At 36.2% G+C, this 16,974-nt stretch overlaps 1 protein-coding gene across 5 annotated transcripts in view; it reads left to right on the forward strand.

Moving 5' to 3' along the window:
- Positions 1-1,618: 1,618 nt before the first annotated feature.
- LOC121597570 (lachesin-like) overlaps positions 1,619-16,974 on the forward strand; it is a 32,572-nt gene continuing 17,216 nt past the window's right edge. Inside the window, exons 1-4 of one of the 5 annotated variants that reach the window (XM_041923412.1) lie at positions 1,619-1,910; positions 7,003-7,317; positions 15,341-15,444; positions 15,671-15,878. In XM_041923412.1, the coding sequence (XP_041779346.1) occupies positions 7,230-7,317; positions 15,341-15,444; positions 15,671-15,878 (400 nt within the window). In that variant the 5' untranslated portion in view covers positions 1,619-1,910; positions 7,003-7,229. Of the gene's footprint in view, positions 1,911-2,213; positions 2,291-7,002; positions 7,318-15,339; positions 15,445-15,670; positions 15,879-16,974 lie in introns of those variants that run through there. The other 4 variants (XM_041923415.1, XM_041923413.1, XM_041923417.1 and 1 more) reach the window with 4 other exon arrangements.

Raw genomic sequence — 16,974 nt, forward strand, 5'->3', positions numbered from 1 at the left:
AAAATGTAATGTGTTGCATTTGAGATTGGGTTTTACAAAGATGAAAAGTGGACTTCGTTTGCTGTAATTGGTTGAGATTTTTTGTACCAATACACGAAAAATAGAAAACAATCTTTTCAAAACCATTAAAACATTATTGCATGTGTAATAAACAAGGACAATCGTTTGATAATGTTTGGTGTTAAGCTACTAAGGAACGTAAATGAGCATATTAGTTAAGGATAATGTGGAAGTGAAGTGTTTACGTAACTGTTTACTTCATTAAGGTAACGGAAACGCACATAAAAGTAGATGCAATAGAACTGACTCAGTACCGCAACGGTTTGCAAATTCGGATGTTGAAAGTAGCTACATACCGATCATTCCATATCCATCTGACCATCCGACAAACGATAATTAACGAGCATCTCGATGTGAAAGTATAAATGTCGAGCCAGACAAGTAGTACATGTTAATTGGTGTACCATTTGAATGTTAGTGGAATTGTGAAATAATTGTTTGCAATATTTTACATGAAATATATTGAAATATTTTTGACCTTCTTCGATATCTCATAGCTTTCTTTTATTAGCGTAGTTTAATAAATATTACTCTATTTATTTCTTCTATTTGGGGTAATATCCAACGCAAACATGCCGGCCTTAAAAAGGCTTTCGAGAATTATTGAGGACCGCAGCCGGATATAGTCTATGTTTGCTACGGGGTGACGGTCCTTTATAGGATTGAACCCAAGACGCCAAAACGGGGATGTTGTTGAGTAGTGCGAGTTGACAACTGTACCACGGGACTGCCCAACGCTATTTATTTTGAACATCATATTTCAATTTGAAAGAATCCAGTTTTCAAAATACTACGAAAACTATGCACAACTTTTAACTCAAAAACAAGGGTATAAATATCCAATGTTTGTTTGTTTTTGATGATAAATATAACATAATAATATAATTATACATAATTAGAACACTGTTTGGCTGGTATAAAGCTAAATTTTATCAGTTTATAGTAAATTATCGTCCTACAATCGTTCTGAAATGAATGTTATTTTGTATTTGAATTTAGGTTATCCAAGTCACTGTTTATATATTCAATATATTTTATGCCAAGGTAAAGAATTTTATTATCATATAAAGCATATTTAAAATCTATTTGTTTTTTCTTGTTAGTAACACAAAAATCTATTATGGTGTTTCGCTTTCATTCGATGCATTGCATTGCTGTGGATTTGGCTGTTACTGACAGGATTTGATTCTAATTGGCATTGGAACATACTAGTTGATTAGGGGAAAGTCTGGAACGTTGAGTACCATATACCTGTATTAGAGAGTGCCTCTAAAGAGGGGAAATGAAAAATATAAATGACTGTGTAAGGCTCAATATGGAAATTGAGCAAAATTATTTGAAAACAAAAAAAAAATAGTGGTAGAAAATTTTAGTGAATACTGTATTGAAATATGTAGTTAAATAATAATTGTACATTGATTTGTGATACTATTAAAATCTTCCGTTTTGTGAGCGTCCTTTTGCTACACATGCGCCGTCAGGTGTAGCACTCATCCAGAATTTAAACATGAGTGCTTCAGAACACGCGACACCACATTTCATCCGTTGGCCAACATTCATAGCAGTCCAGTCGATCTGTGCTAGTTGACGGGATTGGTGGCAAAAGGTGTAACTGTATAGTTGCACACTAGCAAAACTATTAGAAAACAAAAATACATAACCGTTCCTCGTTTGTGCGTTCGTTTGCTTTCGCCATTGATCGAGTGCTGGATTTTAGTTTTTGCGGTTACTGTGTATGTAAAATATAGCGTTTGATAGTGTTCAGATTGGGCTGAAATCGTTCCGTGACGTGGTGTGCTGTTTGGAATTAAAACAAACCATCATAAAAGTTTGTGTCGGCTTCCCATTTGGTAAGGAACTGTAATTTAGTCACGAATCAGAGATATTGCTCGTCGCTTCTTGTGTTGTGTGTTGTTTTCTGTGTGGTTTAGTTTTTTTATGAAAAGCCATTCTTACTTTCCTAGGCTGTGTGGGGAGGCGAAAACTTATTCTCAACGATCTCCGGCGTGTATGACTTTTTCCAATTTGTGGAATTTCTTTCGTGTGTTCCTTTCCTTGTGCTCAGATATCGCGTGTGTATATGTGTCACAATCGTGTTTCTAGTGAGTCAGTGTGTTACACCACGTGTACCTCGTTTCATTTTCAAATTAAAAAATGACAAAAATTGCTTTTAAACCCGATAATTTTGTTGTTGCCATTTAGAGACGGTGTCTTCTGTTGTAAGTTCTAAGTGAGTGTAGGTTTCATGCGTTATCAGGTGTTGTCAATCGGTATCCTCTATCTTATAGCATTTCATTTCACTTAGCTTCTACATAGGGGTGTGAATAATATATCGGGCCCAGCCAACCGGTGCCAAGGTGTCTCATTACCTTTCGGTTGTATTGGTAAGGCAGATGTACAATCAATTGATTTATGTTGGAACAATGCCCAACAATTTTGAATGTGCTGTTTATTTCTGGTGAAAAAAAAATCAATAACATTTTCCACTAGTGTCTCAGGTTTTAGCGCCAGAAGAGTAATCACACAATGGACGGATATCGAAAAAAAAAGGTTACCATTAGGTTTTAGTGTGTTATCCAGTGTTGACGAGTCAGAATCAAAGAAGCAAACGATATGAGTTGCAGTACAAATTAACCCCATGTGTTCGTTGCAGCACTACTTCTGAGAATGAAAGAGAACTCAGGTTCAATCAAATATCACGTGCAGTTCCATTGCGACCATATTTCAAACATACTGTCCGACAATCCATTATTTGTAATTTACTACTGGACAATCACATTGGTTCTTTCTGAAGCGAGGCATATTTCCTGGAACGAATAAGCATTTAAAATAATATTCCAAGTATATACACTTTATGTTTTATTAACCAAGTATCACTTATCCTCGTATATCGGAAGAAGTACAAAATAAATTTTGAAAATACATAACGGCAACGATTTGTTTTATTGCAGAGGAACAACTTCGGTTATTTTAAAAACCTTCTTTAAAATTGCTGATGAAAATTAAGAATCGTTGAAAGTACTAGAAATGATAGGTTACTAATAATTTAAGCTATGAAACACCCTAGGTTATTAAAACTGAATTCGTCTACAAAATGGCTATGCAGAGTGTATGCTCATATGATGCCAATTGGTGTTCTAAATACTATAATATTCATTCGTAACGTTACAGGCCGGTTCTGGTCTAATTAAACGTTGAATTTAGACAGATTTTGTCGTACGAGCAAATATCCCTTGAAAATGACTGCACCGTACATTTCGTTAGTTTTTCATACATTAACGATGTCAATTATAATGTTTAAAGATGGTGAATGAAGTATACTACAGAATAGGGAGCTATCCGAATGTTGTTTTCCGAATCCCAGAGTTCATTTGTCAGATGGTGGTGGTATGATGTAGTGAAGTTTGGCCTTTGTTCCGCGATATAAATCTGATCCGTCGGACATGGGTGAAGAAGTATGATGTTTTGAATATGTTGAAATATTCAAACCCCAAAACGATTATGCATAATTCACACAGTTGTTGTTCGCGTTTGTTGTGTAGTTGCATGTCGGAGTATAATTGATGCTGTAGTTGGCACTCTTGGTGCAGTTGCGTTTTGTTATTGCCTGTACTTCCGCGTGATAGGACATGATGCATAATAATTGCACCAGCTCCAGATTTAGTTAATAGTTTTAGTTGGTTTGTAGTGTTGGCTAGGATTTTTTTGAACAGTACTATTTAGCAAAAATGTGTAGGCCTTAAGAATATGTAAAAACATCATGAATCCTAGCATGTAGTAACATAATATATCAAATTAGTTCATGTACTTGTAATAAAATCATTTGTAATTATTATTGAATAGAAACAATATTATCACTTTTAATTGAGACCTATTTCTGTTGATACTAGATTACTAAAAATACATCAACATGGTTCTTCTTCTTCTTTGGCGCAACAACCGCTGTCGGTCAAGGCTTGCCAGTACCCACTAGTGAAGTGAGCTTGGCTTTCAGTGACTTATTGTTACCATAGCAGGATAGTCAGTTCTGCGTATGGGAGCACGGTCTATTCGGGACTTGAGCCCATTATAGGCATGTTGTTACGTCGTACAAGTTGACGACTGTGCCACCAGACCGGCTCAACATGATTATTTGTTGATAAAACATCAGTATTAGGAATGAGTTTACATCTGTAATTTTTGCTGAGTATTGCAGGTGCACAGCTTAAAATTGCTACTAAAATAAATTTAAAACAAAGTTTTATGCAATTATTGAATACTTTCCTACTCTTAAATGTAAATTTTAACGCAAATGTCCATCAAACGTTAGATTACAATGCATAATACTGTTAGTAATAGGCTCGTGATTGACAAGCCAGTTGAAACAAGCTAGTTGAATTTATATCGATGATGACATGCAAAACATGGTATGAGCTAACAATCATTATAGTGCGTGTGCTAGACGCATGAAACCCCAACAAACTTATTTGACTGAACAACCTTTGGGTCATGTCAGTAGCACGGGAGCAGTTTACTTTAGGCATTGGTGTTTACATTCATTAGAAAAAAATCAATTTGTACAACGAGAAACGCAACCACCAGCTGACATATGTAGCTCTTAAGCTCTAGTTCTATTGATTTTGCCAACTCCACGCGAGCTCCATACTCTACCTCAAATCAAACCCGATGTGAATTCCCGCCTTGGCATTACTCCAACTGCATCGTAACTGCTTTTGCATGGCAGAAGTGTACGACAAGCTTGCTACAGATGGAAACCTGAGAAATGCGGTGCTTAACAGGAGTGAAAATGCCGGAAGATTCTAGAAAAAAGGATTAAAAATTCCTACAGTAAACTGAAAAACAAAACCGGTCAGCAAACATTTCTGATGTGGTGTAATTTTACTGTCATACTTTACTGGCGAAAGTGAAGTGTAACTCTGATGGTGGTACCATAGCATCGTATGAAATGCTCACATCAACATATCAAAAGCACAGATCACGAAAAGTTTCCTTTTTTTGGTGATTGTGGTGACAAAGTTTATCCAGAGAGCGTTTACCGTGCTTAACGTATCATATCAACGAGTTGTGTATTGAGCATGCTTTGGTATGGTCCGGTTATTGGCGTTAATCAAGTGCCAAAGTTCATTTCGACATTGAGGTTCTTCCTTGTAACACCTTTCGTTGGTAATTTTACGCGTCGTACGAGGTGCTGGATGCCGCCAAAACAGCATGTCAATCGGTGTCACCAAGGATCGAGTAGTTTTGTGTTGGTGTTTTCGTTTAATATACGAGTTTCAACGCATCGTCATCGTGATCACATTGCCCATTCGATGAATTGGTATCGTGGCGAGATGGGATTGATACGAAAACAAGAAATTTTGCTCATGCAAAACTCGTTCAACCGTTCAGCTGGCAGTAGACAGATGATGCCCGTAAGCGACCGATTATCGGGATGGATCGAAATGGACCCTTTTTAGTGTCGGAGCTAAAGGCCAGCGCATTGGCCTCGAGCCTGACCTTCTTATACCTGCAATCACCTTTTTGGAAGTGTTGATTGCCGTAGCCGTTAGCAGTTAGCCTGGTATGTCATTTATGTTCCTGGTACGAGGATGATTTGCACTCGAAAACGTTAAGCTATTGGACAGATGGTAGATCGATGTTAGAACACGCTTTCTGTTTTGTGCTATATCGATTGCTTATACGCATCCATGTGGAATGCTACTTTCTCAAGTATTAGTAGTAGTGTGGTTAGTTGTATTCATAGCGCTGCTAAGTGCGAAGAAGATTGACCCCCTAGGAAGATTAGCACTTGATTTCAACCTGCAGTGTTAGATTTTTTTTATAAGTGGAATGGCAGAACATTCTTGGCGTTAAACGCATGTCCTTTGGCTAATTCATGCACGGCGAGCAAATGGTTAGTATGCAGTCGGAGAACCACAGGATGTCTAAAAGGGAACATTGTGCAAATGACATATGCCAATTGATGAACAAAGAAGATATATGCAAATATCGGTTATTGATGCGGTCAGAGAGTGTGATAATAGGATGAATGTGTGAAACTGTTATGTTTGTCAAAAGAATTGGGAAACTTTATACGCAATTAATCTTCAAATGACAATTAAAATTTGAATGTTGAAAATTTTCCATGTGAAATGCTTTTCGTTTGGATGCACGCAATAACCGTAGCCAGTCTAGACCTGGGAAAGGGAGCTAAGCTAGCTGTAACCTGTTCATGTACTCCATACGGGGCTTAAGCTCACAATGGACATGTTTGTTGAGTAATTCAAATTGACAACTTTACCACTGAAGCGATTTTTTTTAAATCAATTTGTATTTAGTATAATACGATTTTTTGATAAATTTTCCCTTTTGAATTTATTCGCTTTCAACCTACTTTTATAATCCAGGTTGAATTGCATGTATATGTAGCAGAGTAACGTAAAGTCACAATATGTTTCAATTGTAGTCCTTCAATCGCCTACATCAGTGCTCGCTTGCCTTTTAAGAATCACGGACCACTTGTATTTGAAAATAATGTGCCACGATCAACACATATTAAGTGCATATATTTGGTAGGCTAAATCCAAAGCTTTTTGATCAAAGATACGTTGAATCTTATTCTACACATGCCTGTAGAAAATTTAATCTTGATTATGGGAAAAACTTGTACAATATGAGTTGCGATAAGCCTTTCTTTAAAAAAAAATCAAATGATCCCTACATGATCGCAAGAACTTAAAACCTCTCTAATATGGAAAGCTCATAGGACACTCACTTTCGGCTTGTTATAGGTTATATAAATATTCTTAATTTGCATTTTACATTTTTAGCTTGCATTAAGTTTTCCTAGTAGAGCTACAATTTAAGTTGAGTGACAACTCCGTATGAAATAAACAAAAATATTTTAAATAATCGCCAGAGAGTTTATCATGTGTAATGAACTATGTTTATTTGTACTTGCAGTGACATCACATTGTATCGTTAAAACAGGTGAAACGATGTTGCATAAAAATTCAAGGAAACCCCTGGAGGCTGAATTTTATCAAGCTTCAAAAGGAATAGTTTTGTGGTGACCTAAGACACGATGTTATCAACGAAGTGAAATGTGGTTATGTGAATTTATAAAATCAGTGTAGTATTTTGGTGTAATAAATTCTTTATTCAGTACGAACTTGATACGTGTGAAAGCAATGCTTTGTTGCGTTACAGTCAATACATTTTGGCTAATATTATTAGTTTGTATATTTATTCGCCCAGCTTTATTTTCCGAAGTAACAGGTTAGTATTGTTTAAAATAATGTATATACATATGATTTTTTCTTGTGTAAAAAGTTGCAATTAGAGGAAAAGTTTATTGGTTTGTAGAATTACTTCTAAGTTTCCGTTAATCCAGGCTTGAGTTTAAAACTTCCCTAAATTTCATTTCATCTGGTATATATGTACAGGGTGTTCGAGATAAATTTGACAGTTTCTGAGGGAATAGGAAAGGAATTTTTATCAAATTTATGTTAAAAAATAAAAAAAAAAAAATCTACAAAGTTTAGCTTACCATGTTTGCCGCATTTTTTATTCGAAGTACCCCCCCTCCGTGTCGATGGCCGCCTGCACCCGCTTCCGGAACCGCGCGCAAGCCCGGACAATCATGTCTCTGGGGATGGCCGCAAACACGGCCTTTATTCTGGCCACCAGCTCCGCTTTGGTATTGCAGGACGCCCTGTTGGTGTCCCGCTCAACTGTGCCTCACACAAAGTAATCCATAGGATTAAGGTCAGGGGAGCTGGGTGGCCAAACGTCGGTGCTGGTGTATCGGTCGAAATTGGCAGTGAGCCATTGGCGTGTTTTTACGGCCGTATGGCATGGTGCAGCATCCTGCTGCCAAACGTACGGCCGCCCATTGGCCACCGTATTGTTTTTATGGTGTTCAGCGAACACATCACCGCCTTCCGAATTTCGGCATTCGTATGGCCGGCACGAACCATCATAACACACGTTACGCGCTTGTACAATTAGGACGAGTTCCACATATTTACGGAGCTAGACATTTTTTACACTTGTTCGCACAACTTTTAGCAATCGAATGACATATCAATCATTTCGATACGTCAACTCAACCCTGAGATGTAAACCCAAAGGCAAGGTGTCAAATTTATCTCGAACACCCTGTATATATATATTTTTTCTTTTGGCTCAACAACCGTTGTCAGTCAAGGCCTGCCTGTACCACACTACTTGTGGGCTTGGCTTTCAGTGACTTATTGATCCCCCCATAGTAGGATAGTCAGTCCTACGTATGGCGGCACGGTCCATTTGGGGCTTGATCCCATGACGGGCATGTTGTTAAGTGGTACGAGTTGACGACTGTACTACGAGACCGGCTATATATATGTGTATATATATAAATATGTACTCATACATATATATAAACTGTCCAAAATAGAAACAACATATTTTTTAAATTTCTTTGTATTCAACACATTTGTATTTACAAGCTTGAAATTTTAAAACGAAGGTTTCCGTTGAGCTCTGGAGTGCTCTTCTAGTATTTTAGAGTAGTTTTATAAAATGTGTCAATTTTGGTAGAAAAGTTTAACAACCTCTGCAATCATATAACGAATAGTTTTGAAGTTTAAAATCATCAGAGTCATATAATAAGAACCCTTTTTCTCAGAGTTTTATCCCGACAATTGATCCAAACTGCCCGCTGTGCACTGGTCTAATAATAATTGCTACAGCTCTTGCAAAACCTGATCGTTATTTGATTCTCATTTAAATCGACCTTTCGCGTCTAGGACATAAACTGTCAAACAGTCATTGAATTAATTCTAGTAATGCTGTTGTATGGCTTCACAGGTATCTTAAAATTGAAACAATAACCAAATTATTCTTTAGATATAATTGATGGAAAAAAGCAAACGATTTTTTTAGTTAAAGAAAATACAAACTTAGTGAATTAATTATTACATTCCGTACTTATTTAATATTAGGAATAGAGCAAGGTAGGTAACGACGGACACGTTAAGGGAAATGGTAAAAATCTAGGGATATATAAATGCAACGACCATGAAAATGTGCATACATTATCTTACACTTATGTTTTATCTGAAAATGTGTTGTAACTTTTAAGTTTCCATCGATTTTAGTGTTTTTTTTTCGTGCAGTTTTGAAATCTTCGGGTAGTCCGTCTTACCCGTTCCGTCCTGATATGGAAAAGATGGACACCATGAAGGGTAAGATAGACACCTATACACACGCTGCTCCAGCTTGCAGAACAACAGTATAGAATTTACTTTTAGGAAATTACTCCGCGAACCACGACCTAGTCCACGACCTTAGTATTTTTTTGGGAACTTGTTAATAGTTAAAGCCATTTTCGATTCAACAATTAATATTTGTAATCCCATAGAATTTCGCATCTATTTCTGAATGATGTCGTATCAACGGCTCATCTTTTTATTGCTTAAAGTTGTCCAAGTCATGACAAGATATTAGATTTCGTGAAGCGCTTCATCAGCGTCGAGCGAGTAATAGCATAACGAATGGCTACTATTTTGACCGGTGTTTCATTTCTCGCGTGTTTAAATACTTTCTCTAGTTATACCTATATAAAAAAATATATAAATATTGAAAAATTATTTTTTCCGTGGATTTAAACAATTTTGCATATACAGTGAACCTTCTCTTTTTTGACACCTCTCCAATTTGAAAATCCTCTCTTATTTGAACATTTTCCTCAGTCCCTTGATTTCCAGTACATTTTTGTCCCTCTAATTTGGAAAACCTCTGAAATCTGTATCCCTCTTATTTGTGTATGGTGTTGCCATGGTTATTGAATGATGTATGCTCAAATTAGCAATTCTGTTCGGAGTTTCCTATAGCAACAGTTAAGGCTGCATACTAAATGTTCTGTCTCTTTTTTTTTCTATGGACCTTTCATTCACTTTCAACCTCTGGAATTTGAAAACCCCTCTTATTTGACAGTCCCATCGTCTCTCAAATAAGAGAGAGTTGACTGTATTATGCCAAACATATTCTCAAATGTGTTGTTTATCTTTAAGCTAGGATGCTGCTTTGTTGATTTTTTCGAAAATTACCGTTTTCATGCATTCATGAGAAGTGTCCATCTTACCCGCAGTTTCCGTCTTTACCTACCTTCTCCTACCCATAAATACGCACACATTATTTTTAACTGTTTCTTCTTCTTTGCCTCAACAACCGTTGTCGGTCAAGGCCTGCCTATTACTTGTGAGCTTGGTGGTTATATGAATTCAGTGACTTATTGATTTCGCCTTACGTCCATTCAGGGCTTGAACCTATGACGGGCATGTTGTTAAATCGTACGAGTTCACGACTGTACCATGAGACCGGCCAAACTTTTAACTGTTTTGTTGGTTATAAAAACCCTTTAAAACTACAGCACATCACACTGACACATTCACATGTCAGGAAGTAAATTGAAAAAATATTGCAATCTTATTTATCGTCTTCTGATCAGCCAAATTGAAGAACGTGATGTGTTGCAATATATTTAGCTGAGTGGTGAATTGTTAGTGTGGTAATGAACATGTAAAATAAATGGACAAATCCAATTCTGTTGTATCCATTGTACTGCATTTGGTTTTTGGTTGGCATCGCTGTTGCGAAAGATACAAGGACTGCATTTTACGAACAGCCTAATTGATTTGAAACTGCGCAACCAGCAATGGCGTAGTGGGCATATATTGAATTGCACATATGTAGAAAACAGCAACGCTTTCCGATTCCGCTGTACAATCGTGCAGCCAAATGCATATGTGTAAACATTCTTACCACATTTTGTGACATGAATGTAAAATAATGTATTGATGTTTCTTCTTGTCTCTCTGTAATTGATATAGTTCGTCTGGATCCGAATAATTATTGGTCGGATTGGAGGGGAATAGATATGTTTGACACAATATCTGAATATTGCACTTCGGCTATGCTGGATGTATTGGTTGAGGTGTAGGGAGAAGAAAATTAACTTTAACTACTGGCGAAAGCCCACACAAAACCGCGCATTGCGATTATAGAAGGTGCCGTCTCTATATGACTGGTTTCACTACCATCATGAGCATACATCACAAATAGAAGAGATGATACATCGTCGTGGTTTTCCCTGGTGAATGACTGATAATTCCACAATTTATTGCATCAATCTGTGCCTGTTAAATGTATGTCTGTTAAATGTGTGATAATTTCAATGAGTACAAAATCACTGTACTTATTACACATTTCATTCGCCGAATCATACCGGATGGACGCTATTTTATTGTACTTATGTTGCCTCGTGAACATATGTTTAATATTTTCTATTACATTACCGTAAATATGGTTTAACCGTCCTGCTGAGATGTAAGAAACTACTCTATGGGTGTAGGCTGTAATCTATGGGACAGTTCTTTGAAATAAGCAACATTTAGGGAAGTTTAAGTCTTTAGTCTTAAGTCTAGACTAAACGTAGCCTACATTAACGCAAACTTTGTAGTGTAGGGAAGTAATTCCACAGACCAAAAAACTTTTCCTTAAATTAGAACTTAAAACTTATTAGAAGTTTTTAGGTCAGAAAAAAATCATGCACACTCGTTTTTTTAACCAGGCTATATAATTTGAATAAAAAAGAACTTGAAAGAAAATTTGCAAACCTAAACCTTGTAGATTTTTGAAGATCTGTTTCTGCAGGAAAGTAGATGGAAAGAGACACTGCTTTAAAACCATTCTGAAGGGTCGTTTATACTTTTTCTTTACTTCGTTACGTGTTCTCATACCTAAGAGAATCCCTCAGATAAGAGACGAATATGGAAACATTGCACGACATTACAACATAAAATAAATCATTGTAACAGGATGTTTCGTTTGGCCAGATTTAGCAATGACGAGTAGAGCGATGGAGTAAGAGAAGCTGGACCTAAAGCTCTAATTAATATGATTAGTTTTATTTACTTAAGGACAGTATTGGAGCTGTTGAGCTTGGATAATATTTCACATGACCCCACAAAAATTGTTTTTGTGCGATCGTCGAGTGAGCTGCAGTTATGAAATTGTTGTCTGGTCCAGTGTTTAATGGCGTACCTCGTCGCATGTGGTCAGTGTGGGTCGCTATTGGTAGAGAACGAAAAAAAATCCTTGCACCACAGATTAGAGTAAAGTTTTGTGGCAGGGATTAAAAACTAACGCATACTGACCGTTGGGCGCCCGTAAGCATTTCGTGTTTTAGCGAGAGACACTGGTTAAGCCTTTTGATGGTCCAAGGTAGCTTGCTCAAGTTTCCGATTCGCATACACGTACGCATGCAACTATACCTGAATGCTTGCAGATCAGGGTACTGAGAAGGTTGTGAACATATCACTATGACAGGAATGAGAGTGATGGAATGTTTGGTAGAATTTTCCACTCAAAGAACAACAGACCGACGAGTAGCAGAGTGAATCTGCAAAGCGCATTCTGTATGGACGTATTCATAGTGTTAGGAGAAGCCGTCCAGTTGTTCGAAGGCTTACCCACGGATGGAAAAAGATGAATGGGCTGACAAAAGAGAGAATATAGAGCAGAGAAAATCCATTACATAAATTGAGGGCAGATTTTTGCTTTTCAGTTTATTATATATTGCTGTTTTTGTACCTTACGGTGATCTCTGACCAGCATGCATGCAGTAGGGTTGTAAAATAATTCTGTCCTGCAGCTGTTTGCTACCCTTTGCGTTGTGTCAGAGATGATCTGTTAGCGCCGTTTTTATGTCCATCAAAGCATGTGTGGAAGCGCAGAGTTTATAAATTGTAAGCGAATTTTGGAATGGTCTGTTTAACAATTCATAGCATTTCAAATCGTTCATCAGGTTCAGAATCATTGTAGAGCTGAATTAATTTGTTTGTTTGGAGATAAAAACGATTTGGTGCATTTAGTTGAAAATGATTTATTAATATTATTTATAATTTTACAAAAGAGAAAAGTGAAATGTATTTAAGACATTACGACAGCGACAGCCCGGTTGGGAGGTCAGTAAGGAAGATGAGGGTTATTTCTTACTCAACACGACTTAGTTTGGAAACAAGAAACATAAACTTAAATTTGGTGTTTAAGTATTCATCATTCAAGTAGTAAATGAAAAAAGCTATGAAATTGACATTTTGGGTATGTTTTTATACCTCAATTGGTTTTGCCTTGCTTACAGAGCTCAAACGAATGAAGAACAAAAAAAAACGAGCGCAAAAAACAAAAGCATTATAGCAAGCTGAAAAGGGGTAAGGTAGCAACAGCATTAAAATTAGAAACTCTTGTTAAGAAAACTACACAATTAAGAACGAATAAGTCCTGACGGCTTCGGAATTTAGAGATAGCTTATAATGTACACAAAAAAGTTTTTTGATTTATTATGTACCATCATCGACACCATGATGGGGTAAAATCGACACCTTGTGGGGTGATTTCGACACATTGGTTTTAGCTTTTAAAATAACAAACTAAGATGGCCGGTTATTTTTCATTAAAGTTCAACAAAGTATTTCGTACCAATTTTATGAAAAATAAACACAAAACATTATTGACAAACATATGCGAAATAAATCAAGTCACAAGCACGAACAAAAATTTCATTACAAATAGCATCGGACCAGACTCCATATAGTAGAAGCTGCGGCGATATCATCTGGTTTACGGAATGAATGGTTAAGATTCCTTTAAAAAATAACCTGGCAGCCATCTTCCAGTAATCTTCTTTTTTATGAAATCGAAAAGTGTTCAATTTCATTTTTCTCTGCCAACTCGAAAGCCAAAAGTCGAACATCGGTCAATGTGATTCCAAACCAGCGACAAATCTATAGTGTTCATAAAACAATACTGTTAACAATATATGAAAATGTATTTGAAAATATATTTTTTTTTGAAATAACGCCCCAATTCCTTAAGTACCAGAAGTAAAAACTGACATCGGCTGTCAATCAGAACCACCATGTGTTTATTTTGTTGTTTTTTGACAATTGACAGGTTTCTGATCAGTGAAATGTGACTCAAATTTTCGAAACAGTTGACATAAATAATATGTACTAGTTTTTTTTCTTCAAAAAGTTCTATAAATACAAAAACGGCAAGGTGTCGAACTTACCCGCAGTGTCGAACCAACCCTGACTGCTGATATTGCTAATTTTCGAATTGCAATTTGGCTAGCAAATAATTTTCATTAGTACTCACAGAAGAATGTTAGTAAGGGTAGTGTCAAATTCAATCCGAAAAGTGTCATTTAATGTTTATTTGAACAATGTGCAAACCTACGGCATTTGTATCATCATGAAAACACAAATTGCAGTGCCAGAATATTGAACGCTACCCAGATTCATACTTCCGAGATTCGGAACGCAATTGATATAGGAACACGGTTTCGGTGCACCCAAGCATTGGCTTGTGTTAAGTGTAGTTTAGCTAGGCCACTGCTTGCATATTGGCAGACAAACAAATACATGGACTATGTGGGAAAATCAAATAGCTCCTTGCATTCATCGGCATGAGCGTGAGTTTCACTGTGGCAGATGAAATAGTGTATGCAAAGTATGGATACTCGAATTATCGAGTCGAGCCACTATGCATCGGGCTGTGGATAATGTTTCTCTTTTTCAATCCCACTGAGGTCATAGAAAACCATACTAGTTGTAGGTTGGTTTTTGCATCCTTTCAAAGCGTATATGGCACCATCCATTCTGTATTCAATTATTTCGTTTAAACGTCGATTTTCATTAGCTGGATTCAATACACCACTAGACTACTTAATAGATTGTCAGCTGCGTGATGAGGTAGCTTCTTTCTCGTTTTCTCGTCAACGTTACCTATGAAAACTACAGAAAAAGGACTCGCGGTCTGGTCTGTTAAACGGGAAAAAATATATGTGAAACTCATAAACATTTTGAAATGAACGTGATATGATAAATGTAAAATGAACTAAACAGATAATTTTGTAGTTGTTTTTATCAGACAGTTGCTTTGAAATGCTGTTGTATAGTACAGACCAACTTTGTCCAACAATATGTCTAATTATCTGTGAATAATAAGTAAACCCAAAGCAAAACCCCCTGTATGGGTAGCTGGGTCTATACCAGAATCGAACGGTCGAGATGTTATTATGTTATGGTTCGAAATTATTTATATTATATAACATATAATATATTAAATATATGTATCTTCAATAGTTGGAGTGCAGATATTTTAAGTTTTATGATAAGCTATTTTGTCGGTTATCATATTCAAGTGTTGAAATAATTAAAAAATCTTATAAAACCTCTTTTTTATTAACTTTCAGTAATAACCGATCCGAAGTTCAGCACACCCATATCTAATGTTACAGCCGCCGTTGGACGCGAAGCGACCTTAACATGTGTAGTGCATGATCTAGGTGCTTATAAGGTTTGATTACTACTAGTATAATTAAATAATGGTTGTTATAAAATACAATATCAGTTAAACTCAAGATTTTAAGTTTTACGATTTCTCAAACGTTACTGGACTTAATGATAAATTAATGCATATTATATTTTTGGCAAATTTAATAATTTGCAATTGTATTTAGAATTATATACCGTATCATAGTTACTTATCTAATATATATTGTTTACATTATATTTGCTAATAGGTCGCTTGGTTACGGGTCGACACACAAACTATCCTTACCATCCAAAATCATGTCATTACGAAAAACAAACGCATTGGAATTACATATACTGAGAAAAAAACTTGGCAACTACGCATCAAGGACATCCGTGAAACAGATCGAGGATGGTATATGTGCCAAATCAATACGGATCCAATGAAAAGTCAGATGGGTTACTTGGATGTTGTAGGTACATATTTATGAAAAGTTTGTGAAAGTATGATATCACCAAATTTACATTTTCAATCAAGGGTTAGTTCTAAAATTATTCCATATGACGTTTAGCTATTAAACATTATTCAAATGCGAGGACTCTTTGAATATACAAGTCATTCAAATAATACAGTGAGTCACAATATAATGTGAATTGCAACGTTACCGGCTTTCCGCCAATGAAACCAATGCAGTGCATTTATCGAAAGAGAATTGTAATTAAGAATGAATTGGAATGTGCAGGACACTAGTTATGCACCACGAGTTACTACTTGTAGTCACGATATACTTAAATTGGCCACCTTATGCCATGGGAATATCTCATGAGAAGCCCATTTTTGTTGACGAAACCAGCCGTCTTGAAGAAAGCATTAAAAGCACAAGGAAACTTCTCACATAAAGTTGAATGAACAACTAACGGTAAACATCATATGGTCAATTCTTTATTCTTCAATTACGTTATACTCAAATTGTAATTTATCGAACTCCTCTCCGCTATTGCAAAAATATATACCTTTTATGTTTAGATTTTGTATTGTCTTACGCATTGATTTCCTCTCTTTAATTATTGTACCAGAGGGCAAAACAAATCAAACGGTAGCTCTTAGTGCATTGACAGTGATATTGTTAGCACTTTGAAAATGTTGTTAGCACAAAAATCGAAATGTACGATCCACTCGATCAAACAAAACAGAACTAACGTATCACGATACCTCCATTCCTTTATATACGTGTTACGTAATTGATAAATAAAACCCATACAGGCATATACAATGAAGCAAACGAATACAGGCTCAGCGGTAATTTTTCACGAAGTTATATGAGTTATGCATTTTATGATGTTTAAACTTGCTGAACGCCTTTGCACTGTCATCATAGTGATTTTATGTTTTTCTTTGTGTAAATGAAAAAGTGCAGCCTCGAGAAAAGGTTACGTAGAAGGTTGCTGCCAGAATTAGCTGTTTGGAAAGTTACGCGTGTGTTTTTTAAGTTACAATTATAGAAACACGATAATGTTTTTGTGTTAAGCCTAAGCACAAATAGTGGTTAAAGAATTAAACAATTCAAATGAT

This window comes from Anopheles merus, chromosome 3R, assembly GCF_017562075.2.
Source record: "Anopheles merus strain MAF chromosome 3R, AmerM5.1, whole genome shotgun sequence".
NCBI classification, from domain to species: domain Eukaryota; kingdom Metazoa; phylum Arthropoda; class Insecta; order Diptera; family Culicidae; genus Anopheles; species Anopheles merus.